At 36.3% G+C, this 19,636-nt stretch overlaps 2 protein-coding genes across 7 annotated transcripts in view; one reads left to right on the top strand and one right to left on the bottom strand.

Moving 5' to 3' along the window:
* The window catches only part of PEX1 (peroxisomal biogenesis factor 1), a 39,959-nt gene that overhangs the window by 15,885 nt on the left and 4,438 nt on the right, over window positions 1–19,636 (top strand). For 4 of the 6 annotated variants that reach the window (XM_033193740.1, XM_033193743.1, XM_033193741.1 and 1 more), the window contains exons 9-21: window positions 540–622; window positions 2,788–2,920; window positions 3,543–3,639; window positions 5,006–5,176; window positions 6,711–6,865; window positions 7,821–8,010; window positions 8,228–8,394; window positions 10,058–10,192; window positions 13,406–13,470; window positions 15,836–15,978; window positions 16,068–16,171; window positions 17,325–17,501; window positions 18,948–19,178. In XM_033193740.1, coding sequence (XP_033049631.1) covers window positions 540–622; window positions 2,788–2,920; window positions 3,543–3,639; window positions 5,006–5,176; window positions 6,711–6,865; window positions 7,821–8,010; window positions 8,228–8,394; window positions 10,058–10,192; window positions 13,406–13,470; window positions 15,836–15,978; window positions 16,068–16,171; window positions 17,325–17,501; window positions 18,948–19,178 — 1,851 coding nt within the window. Of the gene's footprint in view, window positions 1–539; window positions 623–2,787; window positions 2,921–3,542; window positions 3,640–5,005; window positions 5,177–6,710; window positions 6,866–7,820; window positions 8,011–8,227; window positions 8,395–10,057; window positions 10,193–13,405; window positions 13,471–15,835; window positions 15,979–16,067; window positions 16,674–17,324; window positions 17,502–18,947; window positions 19,282–19,636 lie in introns of all 6 variants that reach the window. The other 2 variants (XR_004433153.1, XR_004433154.1) reach the window with 2 other exon arrangements.
* The window catches only part of GATAD1 (GATA zinc finger domain containing 1), a 46,947-nt gene continuing 44,579 nt past the window's right edge, over window positions 17,269–19,636 (bottom strand). The window contains exon 8 of the mRNA XM_033193751.1: window positions 17,269–19,207. The gene's annotated coding sequence lies outside the window, so the exon portion shown is untranslated. The remainder of the gene's footprint in view (window positions 19,208–19,636) is intronic.

Here is a 19,636-nt window from a genome sequence, read left to right as displayed (position 1 = left end):
TGTTGGCCAGGCTGGTCTTGAACTCCTGACCTCAAGTGATCTGCCCTCCTTGGCCTCCAAAAGTGTGAGCCACCACGCCCAGCCAAGAGTGGTCTTTTTACAATATTATTTTTTGATTATGACATTCATTTTTGTCATTATAAAGCTGAAGATACTCTAGTTATTTAGAATTTCAGTGTTTTGGAACTAGACATTGTTTCTTTATTTTTGAAATATTATTGAAGGAATACCATTTGGAGAAGATACAAATGTAAGAATTGTGAAAGGATAATTGTGACACAAATCAAAATTATAATAAAAATATATCTGTAAAATGTATTAAGGCAATAACATTCTTTCTGCTTGTTGACCATAAATATTTATGTTCCCTGGATGGGTACATTGTTATTGTCAAGGGTGATTAAATAATGATCTTGCATGCATAATTTATCTATTCTCTCTGGTATAACAGAATCAGCAATTTAGTTTTCTGAGACCCGAGAAAAACGTGCAAAAGACATACTTTGAAATGTAAAACTGATTTTTCCTTGCAACTATAGGTCCTTCTAGATCCTATGGTAAAAGAAGAAAACAGTGAGGAAATTGACTTTATTCTTCCTTTTTTAAAGCTGAGCTCTTTGGGGTAAGAAGTTATGGCCAAACTAGCATGTTTAGAGACGTATTTTAATATTATATCTGGCAGAGTTTTCGATGTAAATATTAAAGTAGATGTTAATATCAATAAGTGATCTTACTAATGATTAGTAGATATTTTTTCAAGGATTGTCTCTATCTTCACGCCTAGCTTAAATTTGCCTTGTCTTCTTTTTTTTTTTTCTTTATTTTTATGTTTTTATCCATCCCTGGTGGTAGGGGATAACCTTGTCTTCTTCAATAACTAGAAGTCTGAAGCTTATTAGAAATTTTACTTCGAGAATTGATCGATGAGAAGAAAGCAACTAGATATCACCTGGATCATATATGCTTGAATAAAACAATAATTCTTAGAACAAATAAATACATTTTAAAAGTTAAAGCCAAAAACATTAGTTAAATGTTTAAAAATATTTCAAATTAAGTTATTCCTTCACTGTCTTGTATTACTGTAATAATTTGGATTATTTGTGTTTTTCTCAACTTTTAAAACAAATATTTAAAAAATTCCTCTTTTGATTCAGTAGGGCTAGATTAAAATATAAAAAATATTTTTAAAACTCCTCTTAATTTCCATATTTCTTATATAATATGAGAATCTCTTATAAGCATTACCTCTTAGAAGTCTTCACAGAAGCTTTGGTAGATGTAGTAGTAGTGATTTGATTTCCTAGAATGGTATAATCTGTAAATGTTTTAGTAAAAGCATTAAACCATAAAGGCAAAATGTTTAAATATAGCACAGTGTTTATTAATATAAAATAAAATCTCTTTTTTTTTTTGAGATGGACTTTTACTTTGTCACCCAGGCTGGAGTGCAATGATGCAATCTCAGCTCATTGCAACCTCCGCCTCCCGGGTTCAAGCAATGCTTCCGCATCAGCCTCCTAAGTAGTTGGGATTACAAGCATGCGCCACCACACCTGCCTAATTTTTTGTATTTTTAGTGGAGATGAGGCTTCACCACGTTGGCCAGGCTGGTCTCAAGTGATCCGCCTGCCTCAGCCTTCCAAAGTGCTGGGTCCTGCATAAAGTAAAATCTCTTCAGACTCTTATGTGATCATATAAAGTGGCAGGCAGTCACAGTCTAGAAGTAGTTTAAAGTTCGTGTTTGTATAATGTAATCTACAGATTGATACTGGATTTCATAGGTAATATTTAAGAGGAAATAAGTTTTTGTTATCCTCAGTACTTCAAAAGCACCCATTTATGGTTATGTTGATTACTAAATTAAATCATTTGAAGGTTAGAGGTGTTTTTGTGTGTGTGTGAAGATTCCTTAAGGAGTTCTATTAGGGCAAAACTTTTAGTAACTGCACATTTTTAAAGTAATAAAACTAATTTTAAAAGCTTGGAGGCCGGGCTCACACCTGTAATCCCAGCACTTTGGGAGGCCAAGGTGGGTGGATCACCTGAGGTCAGGAGTTTGAGACCAGCCTGACCAACATGGTGAAACCCTGTCTCTACTAAAAGTACAGAAATTAGCCAGGTGTGGTGGAGGGCAGCTGTAATCCCAGCTACTTGGGAGGCTGAGGCAGGAGAATTGGTTGAACCTGGGAGGCGGAGGTTGCGGTGAGCTGAGATCATGCCACTGTACTCCAGCCTGGGCAACAGAGCAAGACTCCGTCTCAAAAAAAAAAAAAAAGCTTGGATTCAGTTTCGACATTAATCAGTATACTTTCTCTCAAGTAGGGGACAATTTCTAAGATTTTAGTCTTTTAAAATTTATTAACTAGTCTGAGCATGGTGGCTCATGTCTATAATCCCAGCACTTTGTGGGGCAAAGGCAGATGGATCCCTTGAGCCCAGGAGTTGGAGACTAGCCTGGGCAACATGGCAAAACCCCGTCTCTACAACAAATGCACACACAAAAAAACCAATCAGCTGGGTGTGGTGTTACATGCCTGAAGTCCCAGCTCCTCGGGAGGCTGAGGCAGGAGAATCACCTTTGCCAGGGAGTTTGAGGCTGCAGAAAGCTGGGTTCACGCCACTGCACTCCAGCCTGGATGACCCAGCAAGCCCCTTTCTCAAAAAAAAACAAGATATAAAATAAAATTAATTAACTATACTGGGAAGGCAAAATTCAGCATTTTTTATAGCTAAATTTTATCCTGCTTCAGTCTTTTATCATGTAACCACGTATATCTTTTACAGAGGAGTGAATTCCTTAGGCGTATCCTCCTTGGAGCACATCACTCATAGCCTCCTGGGACGCCCTTTGTCTCGGCAGCTGATGTCTCTTGTTGCAGGACTTAGGAATGGAGCTCTTTTACTCACAGGAGGAAAGGTAAGTGGTTAAGGTGTGTTCTTTTTTCTGTAACATTTAATACCTTTTCATTTACCTTTCTTTGGGTTTTGACCAGGTATTATATAGGGTTTATACGACATATGGAAAGCATTCATTTATTCACTAATATTTCTGTGTGTCTGCTTTTAGGTGTTGGGGGAGTGATGACGAATAAGAGTGATGTTCTCCATGCCCTTTTTCTGTGTCAGTTGATACAATTGTATGGTTTTTCTTTTTTAGGCTATAAGGTGCTGATAGGGTTGAGTAACTTACAAATGTTGAACCAGCCTTGCATACCTGTGATAAATACCATGTAGTTGTGGTGTATCATTCTTTCTACATTGCTGAGTTTTATCTGCTAATGTTCTGCTGAGCTTTTGTCCATTTAAGTTTGAAAGTGATTAGTTTGCAGTTTTCTGTTTTTGTATTGTCTTTGTCTGGTTTTGCTATCAGTGTAAATCTGGCCTCATAAAATGAGTTGGGAAGTATTCCCTCTTCTTCTTTTATTTTTTTGGAAGAGACTGTATAAAACTGAGGCTGAATCTTGGTGGTTGCCATAACGACAGAAACTATTTCTGTGACTGAATATACTGGGAATTCTTATAAAGCAATTATTTTCTAGGGAAGTGGAAAATCAACTTTAGCCAAAGCAATCTGTAAAGAAGCATTTGACAAACTGGATGCCCATGTGGAGAGAGTTGACTGTAAAGCTTTACGAGGTATGAATATGGTAACACTCTACATAAATCCCTTTTTCATTAGAAAGACAGGAATGTTATAATTAATGCTATCAATCTAATAAATACACCTATCATCTAGTCTTTAACTTTTCTGTTCATCATTTATTCATTGAAATTTCTTAGAAATTTTAAGTCTTTGGCTTTCTAATGTTTTTGATAAAATTTCTAAAACTCTCCATATTTGATGGAGGCCTATTTTTTTTTCTAGCCAGAACTCTTTGTAGACCACATTCCTGGAAGTGCTCACTGACACCACTCTGAAAAATTAGTACTTAGAATATACTCTAATCGGTATAAATGATCTGTGAATTGCTATGGGAAACTGGGAGAATGGTTGCTTCAGGAGAGAGAAAGTAGGAGGCTGTGGACAGCAATGAGGAGAATTACAGTTTACCATAGAACACTTTTGTACTTTTAAAGTCCTTAACATTTACATTATTATCTATTCAATTAAAAATTTTTTTTTTTTTACTTTGAACAGTCAATTTTTCCCCCTTGGGTACCTCTATCATATAGTTCCAACTAATCATGAACATGTGTGTTTCCTGTTCTTTGTAAATTTAAACTTTGTAACTCACCAGGAAGTTTGAAGCCAAATTTGTGATTCAAATATAGCAACTCCAGGATCTCTAGGCAGATGCATTTGCATTTGATTTTACACGAATCTTGATCCCTTACTCTCACTTATGTTTTCCCACATCCTACTTTTTTTATTTTGTTGTAGGCCATCTAAAATTTTCAATGGGGTGAAACTGGGTATAAATGAATACACGCATACAGAAATTATAGTAGCATATTTCTTTTCTTTTTTTCTTTTTTCTTTTTTTTTCTTTTTTGAGACAGTCTTGCTCTGTCGCCCAGGCTGGAGTGCAGTGGTGTGATCTCGGCTCACTATAGCCTCCATCTCCCAGGTTCAAGCAATTCTCGTGCCTCAACCTCCCGAGTAATTGGGACTACAGGTACATGCCACCCACACCTGGCTAATTTTTGTATTTTCAGTAGAGATGGGGTTTCACCATGTTGGCCAGGCTGGTCTCAAACTCCTGAGCTCAAAGTGATCTACCCACCTTGGCCTCCCAAAGTGCTGGGATTCCAGCATAAGCCACTGCACCTGGCCTCCTTTTCTGAGTTTTATAAAATTTGATACTTTACTGCACCCTTTGAGACTGTATTAATTAAACCATGTTAATGATGAACAAGTTTTGTGATTGGTATATTAATAAAATATAGATCAAATTTTTATAGTTAAATCAGTATTGAGCTTTTCTAATGCTTCCAAAAGGACAACCTGAACTTTCCCAGCACTGAAATAATATTGAAACCATTTCATATCTTCTGTATTAAGGAAAAAGGCTTGAAAACATACAAAAAACCCTAGAGGTGGCTTTCTCAGAAGCAGTGTGGATGCAGCCATCTGTTGTTCTGCTGGATGACCTTGACCACATTGCTGGACTGCCTGCTGTCCCAGAACATGAGCACAGTCCTGATGCGGTGCAGAGCCAGCGGCTTGCTCATGGTAAATGCATCCACCACTGGCTTAAGGTCTTGTTCTTTTGTCAGTCAGCATTTTTAGTCTTAACAATAAATCTAATCTCTTCAGAGAATAATATATGTGTTATGTTAAGTGTTGTGTTTAAGGCCCCCGATAGCATTCTACAGTTGTCCTATAGACTGTATTAGCAAAATTGGTAGAGTAAAAACAGTATGAAAATTCTGCAACTGCATGCTTAGTCCTTTAGGGTTTTTCATTCTCCTTTACTTACTGTTTAATTTACAGATTTACTCTTTTGTTCATTTGACAAATATTTGACAAATGCTTGTGCGCAGTCTGTATTCTCAAAGTCTAGGAGAAAAAGAAGGGTGAACAGTGTTAGTACAGAACAATACTAATAATGATGGCTACTGTGTATGAGTAGCCAATCCTTTCTTAGCTTTCTTGGATTGCTTTGTATTCTGCATGAAGATATTCCCTGGGCTTTACAGGTCAATAAATGGAAATTCAGAGAGATTAATTTGACCAGAGTGACCAACAAGGAGGTGACAGAATACACTGTGCGAGAAGTATACACAGAGTAGTGTAGGAGCATATAACCTATACTGGGGTTGATGTGGGATAAAGAGTTATCAGGGAAAGCTTTTTAGAGGAGTTGATAACTGAGCTGAGTTTTGATGGAAGAGTAGAAATTAGCGTGAACCAATTTCATGCTAATAAAGAAGCAAAGGAAGCGTGGTCTACAAGCAAAAGCACAGAGGTATAGGAAGTAATGATACTTTGGGGAATACCCTGTTGACTGGAGCTTAGACTGCAAGGAGAGGAGTGCTAGGGAGGTGAGATTGGAGGGTTTGGCAGCATTGACTTGCTTCAAGGTTCTTAAGAACTGAAATAGATATAAAATGCAACCAAGAGTGGCTTGGATTATATTACCTAGTGTATTAATCTCAAATTTTGAAATCTATAGCATCTATAGGACTGGTGTTACTAATCTTACACTCGATCTGTTACTGTTCTTATACTAGATCTATTAGTCCAGAGTTTAAGGGAGTGCTGCAAATTTCTAGGTCAGGACAGGACTCAGATGTACATTATTAATGCCGATTTCAGTTCTGACCTTCTCATATGAAACCTTACAAGACCTGGGGTAGGAAGAGATTGTTCTGGAAGTCATAGGAATATGAGCTGTATTTTAACAAACAAAATACAGTATGGAAATTTATCACCCTTCTAGAATATTTATTTCAGAGACAAATTTTTATCATTCGTTCATTTATTTCATAAGATCCATGAGTAGGGAACCTCATTAGACATTGCTCTGAGTATATGGTCTGAGTTTGCAGTACCTCTTATGCCTCCATTAGATTTATTAGGTCCTTGATAGATAAATCAGGGAATAACTAGATGGATTCATTTCTTAAAGACATGAAAAGAGTGATACCATACATATTCCACCTTAAAGGTCAACCTTAGAGTATCATTATTTTTAATGAATGTATAATTTTTAAATTTCATGTTTATTTTTCCTAAGCTTTTACACTATATTGCTTAATTCCAGCTTTGAATGATATGATAAAAGAGTTAATCTCCATGGGAAGTTTGGTTGCACTGATTGCCACAAGTCAGTCTCAACAATCTCTACATCCTTTACTTGCTTCTGCTCAAGGAGTTCACATATTTCAGTGCATCCAACACATTCAGCCTCCTAATCAGGTAATACACTATTTGTAAGGATTATTGAATTATGTCCCTTTTCTAGAAATTTTTTTTCAATTTTATTAGTAATTTGTGGCTTTAAACTTATGCTCCTATTAATGATCTTAAGGATATGTAAGTCAACATTTGGTGCATGTTGTGCTAGAGGCATAAATTATAATTTATAGCCACCTGAAATGTTAGTATGCACTTTCCAAGAAAATGACTTTTTTGAAAATGGTATTTCTTTGAATGAGAAAGAACAGAGAGAAATAGATAGATGGCTTTTAAACACTTCATTAATTAAACTTTTTTTTTTTCCACCATCACATAATGGCACTTAGTCCCCTTTGGGAACTCATGAGGGTTTTAGTGGCACTGAGCTGAAAGAAGTATGTTCCAGGACTGGCAAACATATTTTAAATTCTTAAAAAATTTCACCTAGCATCTACCCTAAATATTCAGACCCTGTGCTAGTTAACTACTATTGAAGAACAAAGGTATTATATCTATTATTAAGGATAATAGAATGGTATTTGAGATATTGGTCACTGAATATGTTTTTAGAAATAAGTTTTATAGGAATCCCAAAAAAATTATTAAAGGAACCATGTATTACTAAAAATGCTTCTTATTGGAGAAAGAAATGACAATCATTTATTAATGTGATTTTTTTACAACCTTATTGAGATATAATTTAAGTACAACAAATTCACATAACGTGTACAATTTGATCAGTTTTAACATACGTAGATGCCATGAAACCATCACCACAATTAAGGAAACAAACATTTTCATCACTCCAGAAGCCTCCTAGCCCTTTTACTACCCATCCCTCCCCCGCTGCATCCCCAGACAACTACCAATGTGCTTTCCGTCACTATAGATTTGTCAACCTGATTTTCTCCAAATATACGTTCTAAAATATACAGTTGAATAAAATTGGAAATTTGAATTTTGTGCTTTTCTTTAGGAACAAAGATGTGAAATTCTGTGTAATGTAATAAAAAATAAACTGGACTGTGATATAAACAAGTTCACCGATCTTGACCTGCAGCATGTAGCTAAAGAAACTGGAGGGTTTGTGGCTAGAGATTTTACGGTACTTGTGGATCGAGCCATACATTCTCGACTCTCTCGTCAGAGTATATCCACCAGAGAAAGTATGTTTTACTATTAAAACCTGAACTTGGAATCTTCTTTCTATTGTGGAGAAATGTAATTGTAGTAAGACAAGAATTAAATATATTCCATTGTAGTATTTGAATAAGCAGTTATTTGAGTAGAAAATTAGTGTTTCCAGCTAAAATGATGGCATATTTTGAAAATTCATATAGTGAAATATAACTACTAAAAGAAATTTTGTTTATTTTTAAACAGAATTAGTTTTAACAACATTGGACTTCGAAAAGGCTCTCCATGGATTTATTCCTGCGTCTTTGCGAAGTGTCAACCTACATAAACCTAGAGACCTGGGTTGGGACAAGATTGGTGGGTTACATGAAGTTAGGCAGATACTCATGGATACAATCCAATTACCTGCCAAGGTATGTTTAAAAAAAAAAAAGAAAAAGTGAATACTTACTCCCAGAAGAACCACTGTATTATTGGCTTTGGCTTTATGTGTTAGCTTGCCCAATCTCCATGTGAGTCAACAAGTGTTTACTGAGTTACCAAATAAATATCTGACACTATTTTAGGTACTTTAACAAATTTTTATTTTATTAATTAATTTTTTATTAGAGTTGAGACCTCACTGTCATCTAGGCTGGAGTGCAGGGGCACACTCACAGCTCACTGCAACCTCGAACTCCTGGGCTCAAGCAATCCTCCTGCCTCAGCCTTCCCAGTAGCTAGAACTACAGGCATGAACCAACATGCCCGGCTAACTCTTTAATTTTTGTAGAGACAAAGTCTTGCTATGTTGCCCAGGCTGACAGATTTTAGTGTGTATGATGCAGTCTTTGACCATAAGAAACTTACAATAGAAAGCTGAGGTGACAGTTACAGTAAATACATTTTGATGTATAATTCTGTTTGCTTTAATCATTCAAATTGTAGTAAAACAAGATGAACTGTCTGTTGCGATTTGAGCAGAAATGGATAGGAATAAACTAGGAGGTAGAAGAGTTATTAAGGTTAACAGGACTGATGGGTGAAGCTAGATTTCCAGACCTGGGATGAAAAGCAGAGTTGGCAGGTATAGACGAGGCAGATGTAGATTGTTCTTCAGAAGATCAGATGGTAGAGTCTAGGAGGTAGTGTGTTTTAATCAGAAATCTGAGAGGCAAAGATCATTGCATAAGATCAGGGACCTGTGCAAAGGAGTGAGAAAAAAAATATGGGTAAGGACCCTGGGTTTCATGTAATTGCATGGCAACTCCTGGGCACAGTGGCCACTGGAGCCTTGGACATGCTGATTGCAGCCCAGGACTATTAAAACCAGTGTGAGAGAACATGGGCATGGAGGTACTAGCTAGCAGGATCATGATCCCAATGCTGGGATTGGGTGGGCATCAAGCATTAGTACATGGAGATTCAGTACATCCAGATACAGTACATGGAGACTCTATGCGTAACTGCTGTGTGGGCTTCTTTCAGATTAGAGCAGTAGAGGTGAGTGGGAATATTCTCAATAGAGGGAACTAAATAGGCATACCTAATAAAGGAGACCAGGATGTTGCTGACAGTAGCCTCATGTTTGGCTCACCTGTTCAAAAAGTCCTCTTGTTCTCGAGCAGTGGTGCTTTAAAAGGTAATTTGAGAAGCAGTCAATTATTTGTTCAGCCTGGAGACTCTTGGGATATTTTATTATCTTTGATTGAAGAGATTTGAATGCACACAGCTCTCATAACTTGCCCCATGAAGCATATCCATGAAAGGCACTATACTTGTTAAAAGATTGGTTTGTACTTTTTAAATGTAGTACTTTTAATAAAACAGGAAAAATAGAAAGAAGTTCTGATGCAGTTATATGCATTTTATATAGAATGTGTTCTTAATTGGAAAAAAATTGTAGTAGTTCCTTTAAGTTCATTTATAGTTTTTAGTAGGAATTTTATTTTCTACTGTTGTACTTGCTGTTACTGAAGAAAGGTGGTGGTGATTACTATCTGAATATTTTTTTCTATACATTGATCTTTAGCTGCTACTTAGTCATTTCTGTTTAGACTTGAGCTCTTTTTCATATATATATATTTTTTTTCTCAGTATCCAGAATTATTTGCAAACTTGCCCATACGACAAAGAACAGGAATACTGTTGTATGGTCCGCCTGGAACAGGAAAAACTTTACTAGCTGGGGTAATTGCACGAGAGAGTAGAATGAATTTTATAAGTGTCAAGGTATGTTGTCTACTTCTTTTTTCATTGAGGCAAAATTTACATAAATGCAGTTAGCCATTTTAAAGTGTACCATTCACTGACATTTAGTGCATTCACAATGCTATACAACCACCACCTCTTTCTAATTTCAAAACTTTTTCATTCCATTCCTTCTTCCGCTTATCCCCTGGCAACCATTAATCTGCTTTTTGTCTCTATGGATTTGCCTTTTCTGTTTATTTCATATAAAAAGAATCATGCAATATGTCACCTTTTGTGTCTGGCTTCTTTCACTTATGTAAAGTTTTCATGGTTCATCCAGGTAGTAGCATGTATCAGTACTTCATTTCTTTGCATGACTGAATAATGTTACCATACTTTGTTTATCCATTTATCAGTGGTGAACATTTGAATTGTTTCTACCTTTTGACTATTATGAATAATGTTACTGTAAATATTCATGTACAGATTTCTCCATGGACATGTTTTTATTTCTCTGGGTCATAAACTGAGGAGTAGAATTGCTGGGTCTTAGGGTAATTCTCTAACTTTTCAAAGAACCACCAAACTGTCTTTCACACCAACTGCACCATTCCCCCTAGCAACGTGGGGGGGTTCCTGATTCTCCACATCTTTATCAACACCATTATGTTTGTCGATTGTGGGCTAGTCTCACATTTGGAAAGCTAGTAGGAACAGCAATCCATCTATTAAAAGTTGTGTGCGGCTGGGCGCGGTGGCTCACACCTGTAATCCCAGCACTTTGGGAGGCCCAGGCGGGCGGATCACAAGGTCAGGAGATCGAGACCATCCTGGCTAATACGGTGAAACCCCGTCTCTACTAAAAATACAAAAAATTAGCCGGGCGTGGTGGCGGGTGCCTGTAGTGCCAGCTACTCCGGAGGCTGAGGCAGGAGAATAGCACGTGAACCCGGGAGGCGGAGCTTGCAGTGAGCCAAGATCACGCCACTGCACTCCAGCCTGGGCAACAGGGCGTGACTCCATCTCAAGAAAAAAAAAAAGTTGTGTGAAATTGAGTAATGAGCCACCTCTCTCATAGGGCTTATTATGGTCTTGCTTAAGGCAAATCTTCATGCATTGTGAACAGAATTATACATAAATACTCAGATAAAAGGGCAAACTATTTTTAAAGGGAGTAGACAACTAGAGGCTGGAGACCATACTGAGGCAGGAAGCTGGGGTTTTTATGGTTCTGTTACTTTTGACTATATCTCACCCTTGCTTGGTCAAAGTGAGACTAGGTCTAAGTTTTTTTCAGGTACAAGGTGAGTGTGGTAATTAAGAGGCATGCTAGCAGATCATTTTGGGTAATGCTTCACAGTTCACCACTGGTGTGTCATTGTGGTCGCAGATCCCGTATCTTAGCTGTATAGTTTCAGCACATCAGCAATATTAGTTTAACAAAGGGCAATTAGATTCCAAGACAAAGGAATCATGTATTATTCTAGCCTTACTCAAACTTGATTTATAAATCAGTTTAGTAATTTATTTTTTCTATATTTTATTTTTTTGAGATGGAGTCTCACTCTATTGACCAGGCTGGAGTGTACTGACGCAATCTTGGCTTACTGCAACCTCCGCCTCCTGGGTTCAAGCTATTCTCCTGCCTCAGCCTCTCGAGTAACTGGGGTTACAGGCTAATTTTTGTATTTTTAGTAGAAACAGGATTTCACCATGTTGGCCAGGCTGGTTTTGAACTCCTGACCTCAAGTGATCTGCCCGCCTTGGCCTCCCAAAGTGCTGGGATTACAGGTGTGAGTCACAGCGCCCAGCTCAGTTTAGTAATGTATAGCTGGGTTTTGCCCAGTTGTAAATTACTCTTTTATCATGTTTTTTTGTGAACTGGCAATGATGGAGAAACACTAAAAGTGCCAGGCTGTTGCCTTGTTCCTGTTATTTTTGCCTTAGTTATTTCTTTTTTCTTTTTTTTTCTGAGACTGAGTCTTGCTATGTTACCAGGCTGGAGTGGAGTGGCGTGATCTTGGCTCACTGCAACCTCCGCCTCCTGGGTTCAAGTTATTCCTGCCTCAGCCTCCCGACTAGCTGGGATTACAGGCTCCTGCCACCGCACCTGGTGAATTTTTGTATTTTTAGTAGAGACCGGATTTTACCATGTTGGCCAGGCTGGTTTTGAACTCCTGACCTCAAGTGATCTGCCCGCCTCGGCCTCCCAAAGTGCTGGGATTACAGGTGAGAGCCACCATGCCCGGCCTTGCTTTAGTTATTTCTTGTTCCTTCCTCTAGTACTATAGTTCTCTGACCGTACTGAGGAAATGTAATTAAATATTATTATGTTAATAGATATCTATGTGGTTGAATATTAGAAATTCCTTATTTTGGTCACATATCCTGATCAGTAGTTGGTCTTTTGGAGATAGTGATTTTTCACTACAGATGACTTTAGGACCTATTCAGTTTTTTTTTAAAGATCACAATTTAAGGAAAGACTATTCTCATTATTGATTTTGCTATATGCAGGGAAGTTTATTTCGAAATGTTTTTCAGTTGGCTTTTAGGGAAGATTTATATATTATCTTTTTTTTTTGGACTTTTCCCATGTTCTAAAAATGATATATTCTTTAAATCCTATGCAAATACATTGTTTCAGTAATTGAAGATGCTGATTAAAGTCACATCTCTACACATTTTTTTAATTTTAGATGGAACTTTGTCCCTTCTTAAACCATTCACTTATTCACTTGAAAAAAATGATTTATCTAATACTTACGTGGCAGACACTGTTTCTGGCACAAGGGATTCAGCAGTGAACAAAACTGCCTTTTTGGAGTTTACATTCTGCTAGTGGAGAGTGACAATAAGCAGATAGACACATTCAGTATATAATCCACTGTCAGATGGTGATGGTAAGTCCTATGTAGGAAGAAAAGCAGGGTAAGGAAGCTTAGAGTAAATGGAGTGAGTCATAGATGGACTTGTCAGAAAAGGGTTTCTGAAGAGGTGGTATTTGAGCAGAGATCTAAATAAAATGAAGCAACAAGCCATGAGAATATCTGGGGGAAAATGTTCTGGGCAGAAGAAACACCAAGCATAGAACTTGTGGTATGTTATTCTAGCACACATTAATTTTAAAAATGTATAAAAGACATCCATTTAATCATATGAAAGATTTCCATGATTCATTTAGTCAGAAACCAAATTTATATTTTCTTTTTAAATAATTTTATCTCAACTCTAATTTTATTTTACCCATAGGGGCCAGAGTTACTCAGCAAATATATTGGAGCAAGTGAACAAGCTGTTCGGGATATTTTTATTAGGTTGGTTTCCTATTAAATGTTTTTAAAGTAACTGACTCTGTTATTATTTATCAATCAGTGCTTTTTTTGGTCTTGTTCTTTGAAGAACTGATATTTGAAACCTGTGGTTTATGTGAATTATTAATAAGCTAGAGGACATGGATTCTCTATTTCACCAAATACTACAAAATATTTTAGATATTAAATTTTGGAAATTATTTGGTTTTATATTTACAATAGAAATACTCCTCAAAGTGGAACTGAAGTGGTTATTCAAAGAAATCTCTTATATGAAGCAAATAATTGCCCCTAATTTATCTCTAAATTTTCTAAGTTCTCAATTCTTTTTTCCCCCCGTTTCTAATTTATCTCTTATAAATCAAGATTCCATCTGGCCAATTTAATTTCAGTGAGTGTAACTATTTTGCATATATTAAAAAACTGCATATGAATACAGAAGATGGTATGTAAGGATGAAAATACTTATTCAAATGTGATAGCATTATGGGGAGTTTTAAAATAAAAGTTACTGTTTTATTCTTCCAAAAATTTTATTATAAAATGTACACTTAAGAGAATATATATAAAATACTTATGCATCTTAAGGAAGAATGATAAAATGAAAACTTCATGTATTCACCACCCAGTTTACCAGGAAAAAGCATAAACAAAATAAACCTCTTCTGCGTAATTCCTGGGTTAAAGAGAGGTTACAGTGGAAAATATTTGGGAGCGAATGATAATGAAAATACTATCCATTAAAATTGTTAGATGTTGCAAAACTGATTTCAAGGAAAATTTATAGCCTTAAATGTTTAGAAAAGAAAAAAGGTTGAAAGTTAACCACTTATGTATCTATCTCATGAAATTAGGAAAATTAGAGATATACACTAAAAAATAGGTTAAAAGGGAAATAATAAAGATAAGAATGAAGTTTAATGAAACACAAAACAGAGAAGCTCACAAAGCCAAAATTTGTTTTTTGAACACTGAGTACAACTGACAACTGTCTAGCAAGTTTGATTAAGAAAAAAAAAAAAGCATGAATAAACAATTTTAGGGATAAAAAGGGAACCATAACTAAAGATATCCCAGAAATGTAAAAGATAATAAGGGAATATTATGAAAATATTTATGCCAATACATTTGAAAACTTAGGTGACATAGACAAAAATAAAATTGACCAAAATTGAACCAAAAAGAAATAAAATCTGAGTAGTCCTATAACTTAGTAAAAAAATTGAGTTAGAAAAGTTAAAAAAATCTTTACACAAATCAAACATCAGACTCAGTTTTCTAGGAGAGTTCTGCTAAACAGGCAAGTAGCAGATAATTCTGGTCTACTTTTGGCCCCAGAAGATATATTTTACTTGCCATGCATTTAATGAGATAGCTGTTGGTTTTTTTAATCACGATGACAGGTGTTTTATATTAGGTGTTATTCTCCAGACATCTAGTCCACCCGTTGCCAGAGATGGAATTAATATTCACTTCTTTAGAATTAAAATTTGTTAATAAATTAATAAAACTAAAAGTCAAAGTTCAAATTATTAGAAAAGCAAAAGAAAATATATTTTTTGGGAGGCCAAGACGGGCGGATCATGAGGTCAGGAGATCAAGACCATCCTGGCTAACATGGTGGAAACCCCGTCTCTACTAAAAATACAAAAAAAAAATTACCCGGGCACGGTGGCGGGCACCTGTAGTCCCAGCTACACGGGAGGCTGAGGCAGGAGAATGGCGTGAACCCGGGAGGTGGACCTTGCAGTGAGTGGAGATCGCGCCACTGCACTCCAGCCTGGGCGACAGAGAGACTCCATCTCAAAAAATAAATAAATAAATAAATAAATAAGAAAATATATTTTTTTAATAGAGAGCCCTTACAAAACAGTACCAGCATAATGAGCTTTCCAGATTTTGAATGGGCAAAAGAAATGAATAGGCATTTCACAAAAGAAGTAAGGGTGGCCAATAAGTATATATTAATATAAAAATGGTTACTTGTAATAGAAATCAAACAAGTGTTTGACTTATTGACCAAGAGTCAGATTTTTGTTTTGATCCCCGTTAGTCTATCCAGAAGGCATGGGTCTTAATAAACACCTTGACCTCAGCAGTTTACTGAATACGAGGGCAATTTCATATACCTTGCCTTCTTTAAGGGTTTGTTCTAAAGATTAAAATAAGTACATAAATATATATAAATACATTTATATGTGTTTATATGTAAATACATACAACTTGCCTTCTTTAAGGGTTTGTTGTAAAAATTAAAAGAAGTACATAAATATATATAAATACATAAATACATTCATATATATATATGAAATCACTTTGCAAACTATGAAGCCTGATTCAAATATGAAATGTTGTTTGTTTTTCCCAGAGCACAGGCTGCAAAGCCCTGCATTCTTTTCTTTGATGAATTTGAATCCATTGCTCCTCGGCGGGGTCATGATAATACAGGAGTTACAGACCGAGTAGTTAACCAGTTGCTGACTCAGTTGGATGGAGTAGAAGGCTTACAGGGTAATAATTATAAATACAGAAATAGAATGTTATAACAAAATGTCATCATGTCATCAGATTTTAGTAAAAAAAGTTCTTTTTTCCTCTAGGTGTTTATGTATTGGCTGCAACTAGTCGCCCTGACTTGATTGACCCTGCCCTGCTTAGGCCTGGTCGACTAGATAAATGTGTATACTGTCCTCCTCCTGATCAGGTGACAATTTCATATTTAGAGTCCAAAACCCAACAAATGCTACACTCTTTCCTTGTGAGCTTTACTTCTGCCAGGTAATGGCAATTGTCCTTAGAAGACCAGCTTTCTTAGGGAAAAGCTTTAGCCACTGTTTGCTCAAAGCATAAAAAGATTCTGAATTAATTAGATGCAAAGCCTTTCTTTGGCCCAGTGCAAGCCTGAAAACCTTGTAATCCTTCTGTGTTAGCTGATTTGGGAAAAAAATGCAAGAAACCTAAAGTATTATATTTTCACATTCTCTTCTGTTCAAAGATTACATCCATTATCCTGTCAAAAAAAACTCTGATACAGAATCAAGCATGTGAATCGTAAGCATGTAAGCAGGTTTCAGAGAGATAATTTTTCAACTCTTCCTAGTCCTGTGTTGTTCCAACTCCTATTCTCCAAGTTAGAAGCAAGCAAATAAATGAATGAAAGAACAGATAGACAAATGAATAGTCAAAGGTATAAAGTATCTGAGTATGTTACATGTAGCTATTATTTAAATTATTTAGATTTTCATTTTGAAATACCTTCTTGGCACACTTGCCTAAATCTAGAAAATAACCACTGTGTGAATAAGAAATTACTTACACTGAATATTTTGTAGGTTTTTGCTTTTTTCTTTTTCAGATAAGGTCTCACTTTGTCACCCAGGCTGGAGTGCGGTGGTACGATCACAACTCACTGCAGCCTGTGTCCCAGGCTCAAGCAATCTTCCTACCTCTGCTTCCCGAGTAGCTGGGACCACAGGCGCATGCTACCACGCCCAGATAATTTTATTTTTAATTTTTGTGTAGAGATAGGGTCTCCCTGTGTTGCCCAGGCTGTTCTTGAACTCCAGGGCTCAAGTGATCCTCCCATCTCAACCTCCCAAAGTATTGGGATTACAGGTGTGAGCCACCATGCCCAGCCTTAAGAGTGGTGATTTTCATTCATTTTCCTACATATATTATTTCTGTTGGGGAAGAAGTTCCAAGGAAGATAAATAGTAGGCTGTTTGTACATTTCTCAACTTATTTATAAAGCTTTTTTAGATATATAAGGTTAATTTATGAAGAAAATCATAAGACACACAATTTAAGATAATATTTTTAGTATTTTTAATTTGTTAAATAAATTTTTCTCTCTTCAGGTGTCACGTCTTGAAATTTTAAATGTCCTCAGTGACTCTCTACCTCTGGCAGATGATGTTGACCTTCAGCATGTAGCATCTGTAACCGACTCCTTTACTGGAGCTGATCTGAAAGCTTTACTTTACAATGCCCAATTGGAGGCCTTACATGGAATGCTGCTCTCAAGTGGACTCCAGGCAAGTTATATGAGGAAGTTGTTATGACATTTTATGAATGATAAGAGAAGTACAATGTCAAAATTTCAACCTTAAAAAAATGCTATTTTTTAAACAACTTTGGTAAAACTGTATAGAAGTATAAGTTTACCTTTAGTTGAATGTTCCATAGTTGGAATGTGGGTTTTGCAGAGAATTTATAATTATGAAGAGTTTGGTGTCTGTTTCTTTAACATTACCGTAATATTGGCAAAAACATGTTGGTGTTTGCAAGGATATTATTTAAATTAGGATACCATGAATTAAATACTACAAACAGAAAAATAATTAGAGTTTTTAGTTTTTTTGTACTTTAACTTCTAAAAAATAATTAGTTAAAGCTGTTGTTCTGAAGCTCAAATTGTCCCAATCTGGCCAATAGGAGCCCCTTTTGTATGGCTCCTATATCTTTATGACATGTCCTCATCATTCTTGAATCACTTCCTCACTTCCAGATACAGTAAGTTATTCTTGGCCAGGTGCAGTGGCTCACGTCTGTAATCCCAGCACTTTGGCAGGCCAAGGCAGGAGGATCATTTGAGCCTAGTTTGAGACCAAACTATGGTTACACAAACTATACCCATTATGGACAACAGAGTGGGAATTGTCTCTACGAAAAATTTAAAAATCAGCTGGCCATGGTAGTGCACACCTGTAGTCCTAGCTACTCGGGAGAGGCTGAGGCAGGAGGATCACCTGAGGAAGTCCAGGATGCAGTGAGCCATGATTGTGCCACTGCACTCCAGCATGGATGACAGAGTGAGACCCTGCCCCCCAAAAAGAAAAATATTCTTGGTTTATCTTGTACTGTCTGTATCTCAACCCTAGCATCAGCCTTTTCTCTAAAGATAGTATTATGATTTTAATATTTACAGTAGATACTTGAACTGTTACATTGTAGACTTTACCGTATATTTTCTAGGAAGGATTATTCTATTACTCTTCTTTACCATATTTGGTTGGAATGTCTACAGAGCCTACAGTTTCTAAATCAGATACTCCCTAAGTTTTTGCTATTTTGGCAAGCCGCTGAACTTCTCCCCTCTCCCTTTACTACCAGAAAGATGTGTATTTGTAGAGCTCTCTATAATGAGAAAGCACTCTATAACATGTTGATTCATCATTTTCGAGTAGGAAAGTGTGAATGGAATGTCAGAGACATAAAAATAAAGCCCAGAGGTCTGAGTCTTAGCTTCATTACAGACTTTTTTGGGGGATGGTTGGTAAATTATCTACACATTCTGTTATCTTTATATTTTAATAGTTAAATTTTTACCATGTGCCTCAAAACCATTAGAGAATTAATGAGTTTTTTGAAAAATGCTTCTAAGTTTCTTGTATTGCTCTAATAGAATGCTATGTTATTATTTATTTCTGAGACTAAAATTGTTTACGTCTTTAAACTGGTTGTCCTTTTGTGTATTTTAGGATGGAAGTTCCAGCTCTGATAGTGACCTAAGTCTGTCTTCAATGGTCTTTCTTAACCATAGCAGTGGCTCTGATGATTCAGCTGGAGATGGAGAATGTGGCTTAGATCAGTCCCTTGTTTCCTTAGAGATGTCCGAGATCCTTCCAGATGAATCAAAATTCAATATGTACCGGCTCTACTTTGGAAGCTCTTATGAATCAGAACTTGGAAATGGAACCTCTTCTGATTTGGTATCTTGTGCAGTCGTCATTATGCAATTCTGAAATATAAAGCTACATGTTGGTGTAAAGTTGGAGTGATTTCTCTCCTAACCAGCCCCACATATTCTTCCTGGTTGGTTGGTTCTTCAGTAAAATAGTTTTGTTTCTTGCTTACACTAATTGGTAATTTGCATTCTTTGTTAAGATTTTTAAGACAGGGCTGGGAGCAAGGAACCAAAGTCGTGCATGGTTGTGATTACCTTTGGTTTCTTTGAGGTTTCTCTCTCTTACCTAGTGGTTTTAAAACATCTTTAGGAGCAGTTCCATTTTATAGTAAACTTAAATTCTATTATCATGAACAGTTGAGGATAATGAATAATTTGATACAATAATGTAAGAAATTCCTGAAAACAAAATATTATCTGTGATACTTTTGCTGCAAAGTGTAAGCGCAGTGAAGGGTGCTAATAATGTTTCAACAGGAAAGT

The sequence above is a fragment of the Trachypithecus francoisi genome, unplaced genomic scaffold, assembly GCF_009764315.1.
Source record: "Trachypithecus francoisi isolate TF-2019V2 unplaced genomic scaffold, Tfra_2.0 Lachesis_group4, whole genome shotgun sequence".
In the NCBI taxonomy this organism is placed as follows: domain Eukaryota; kingdom Metazoa; phylum Chordata; class Mammalia; order Primates; family Cercopithecidae; genus Trachypithecus; species Trachypithecus francoisi.
The sequence above is the reverse complement of the archived record's forward strand: the minus strand, read 5'-3'. Positions and strand labels throughout refer to the sequence as shown.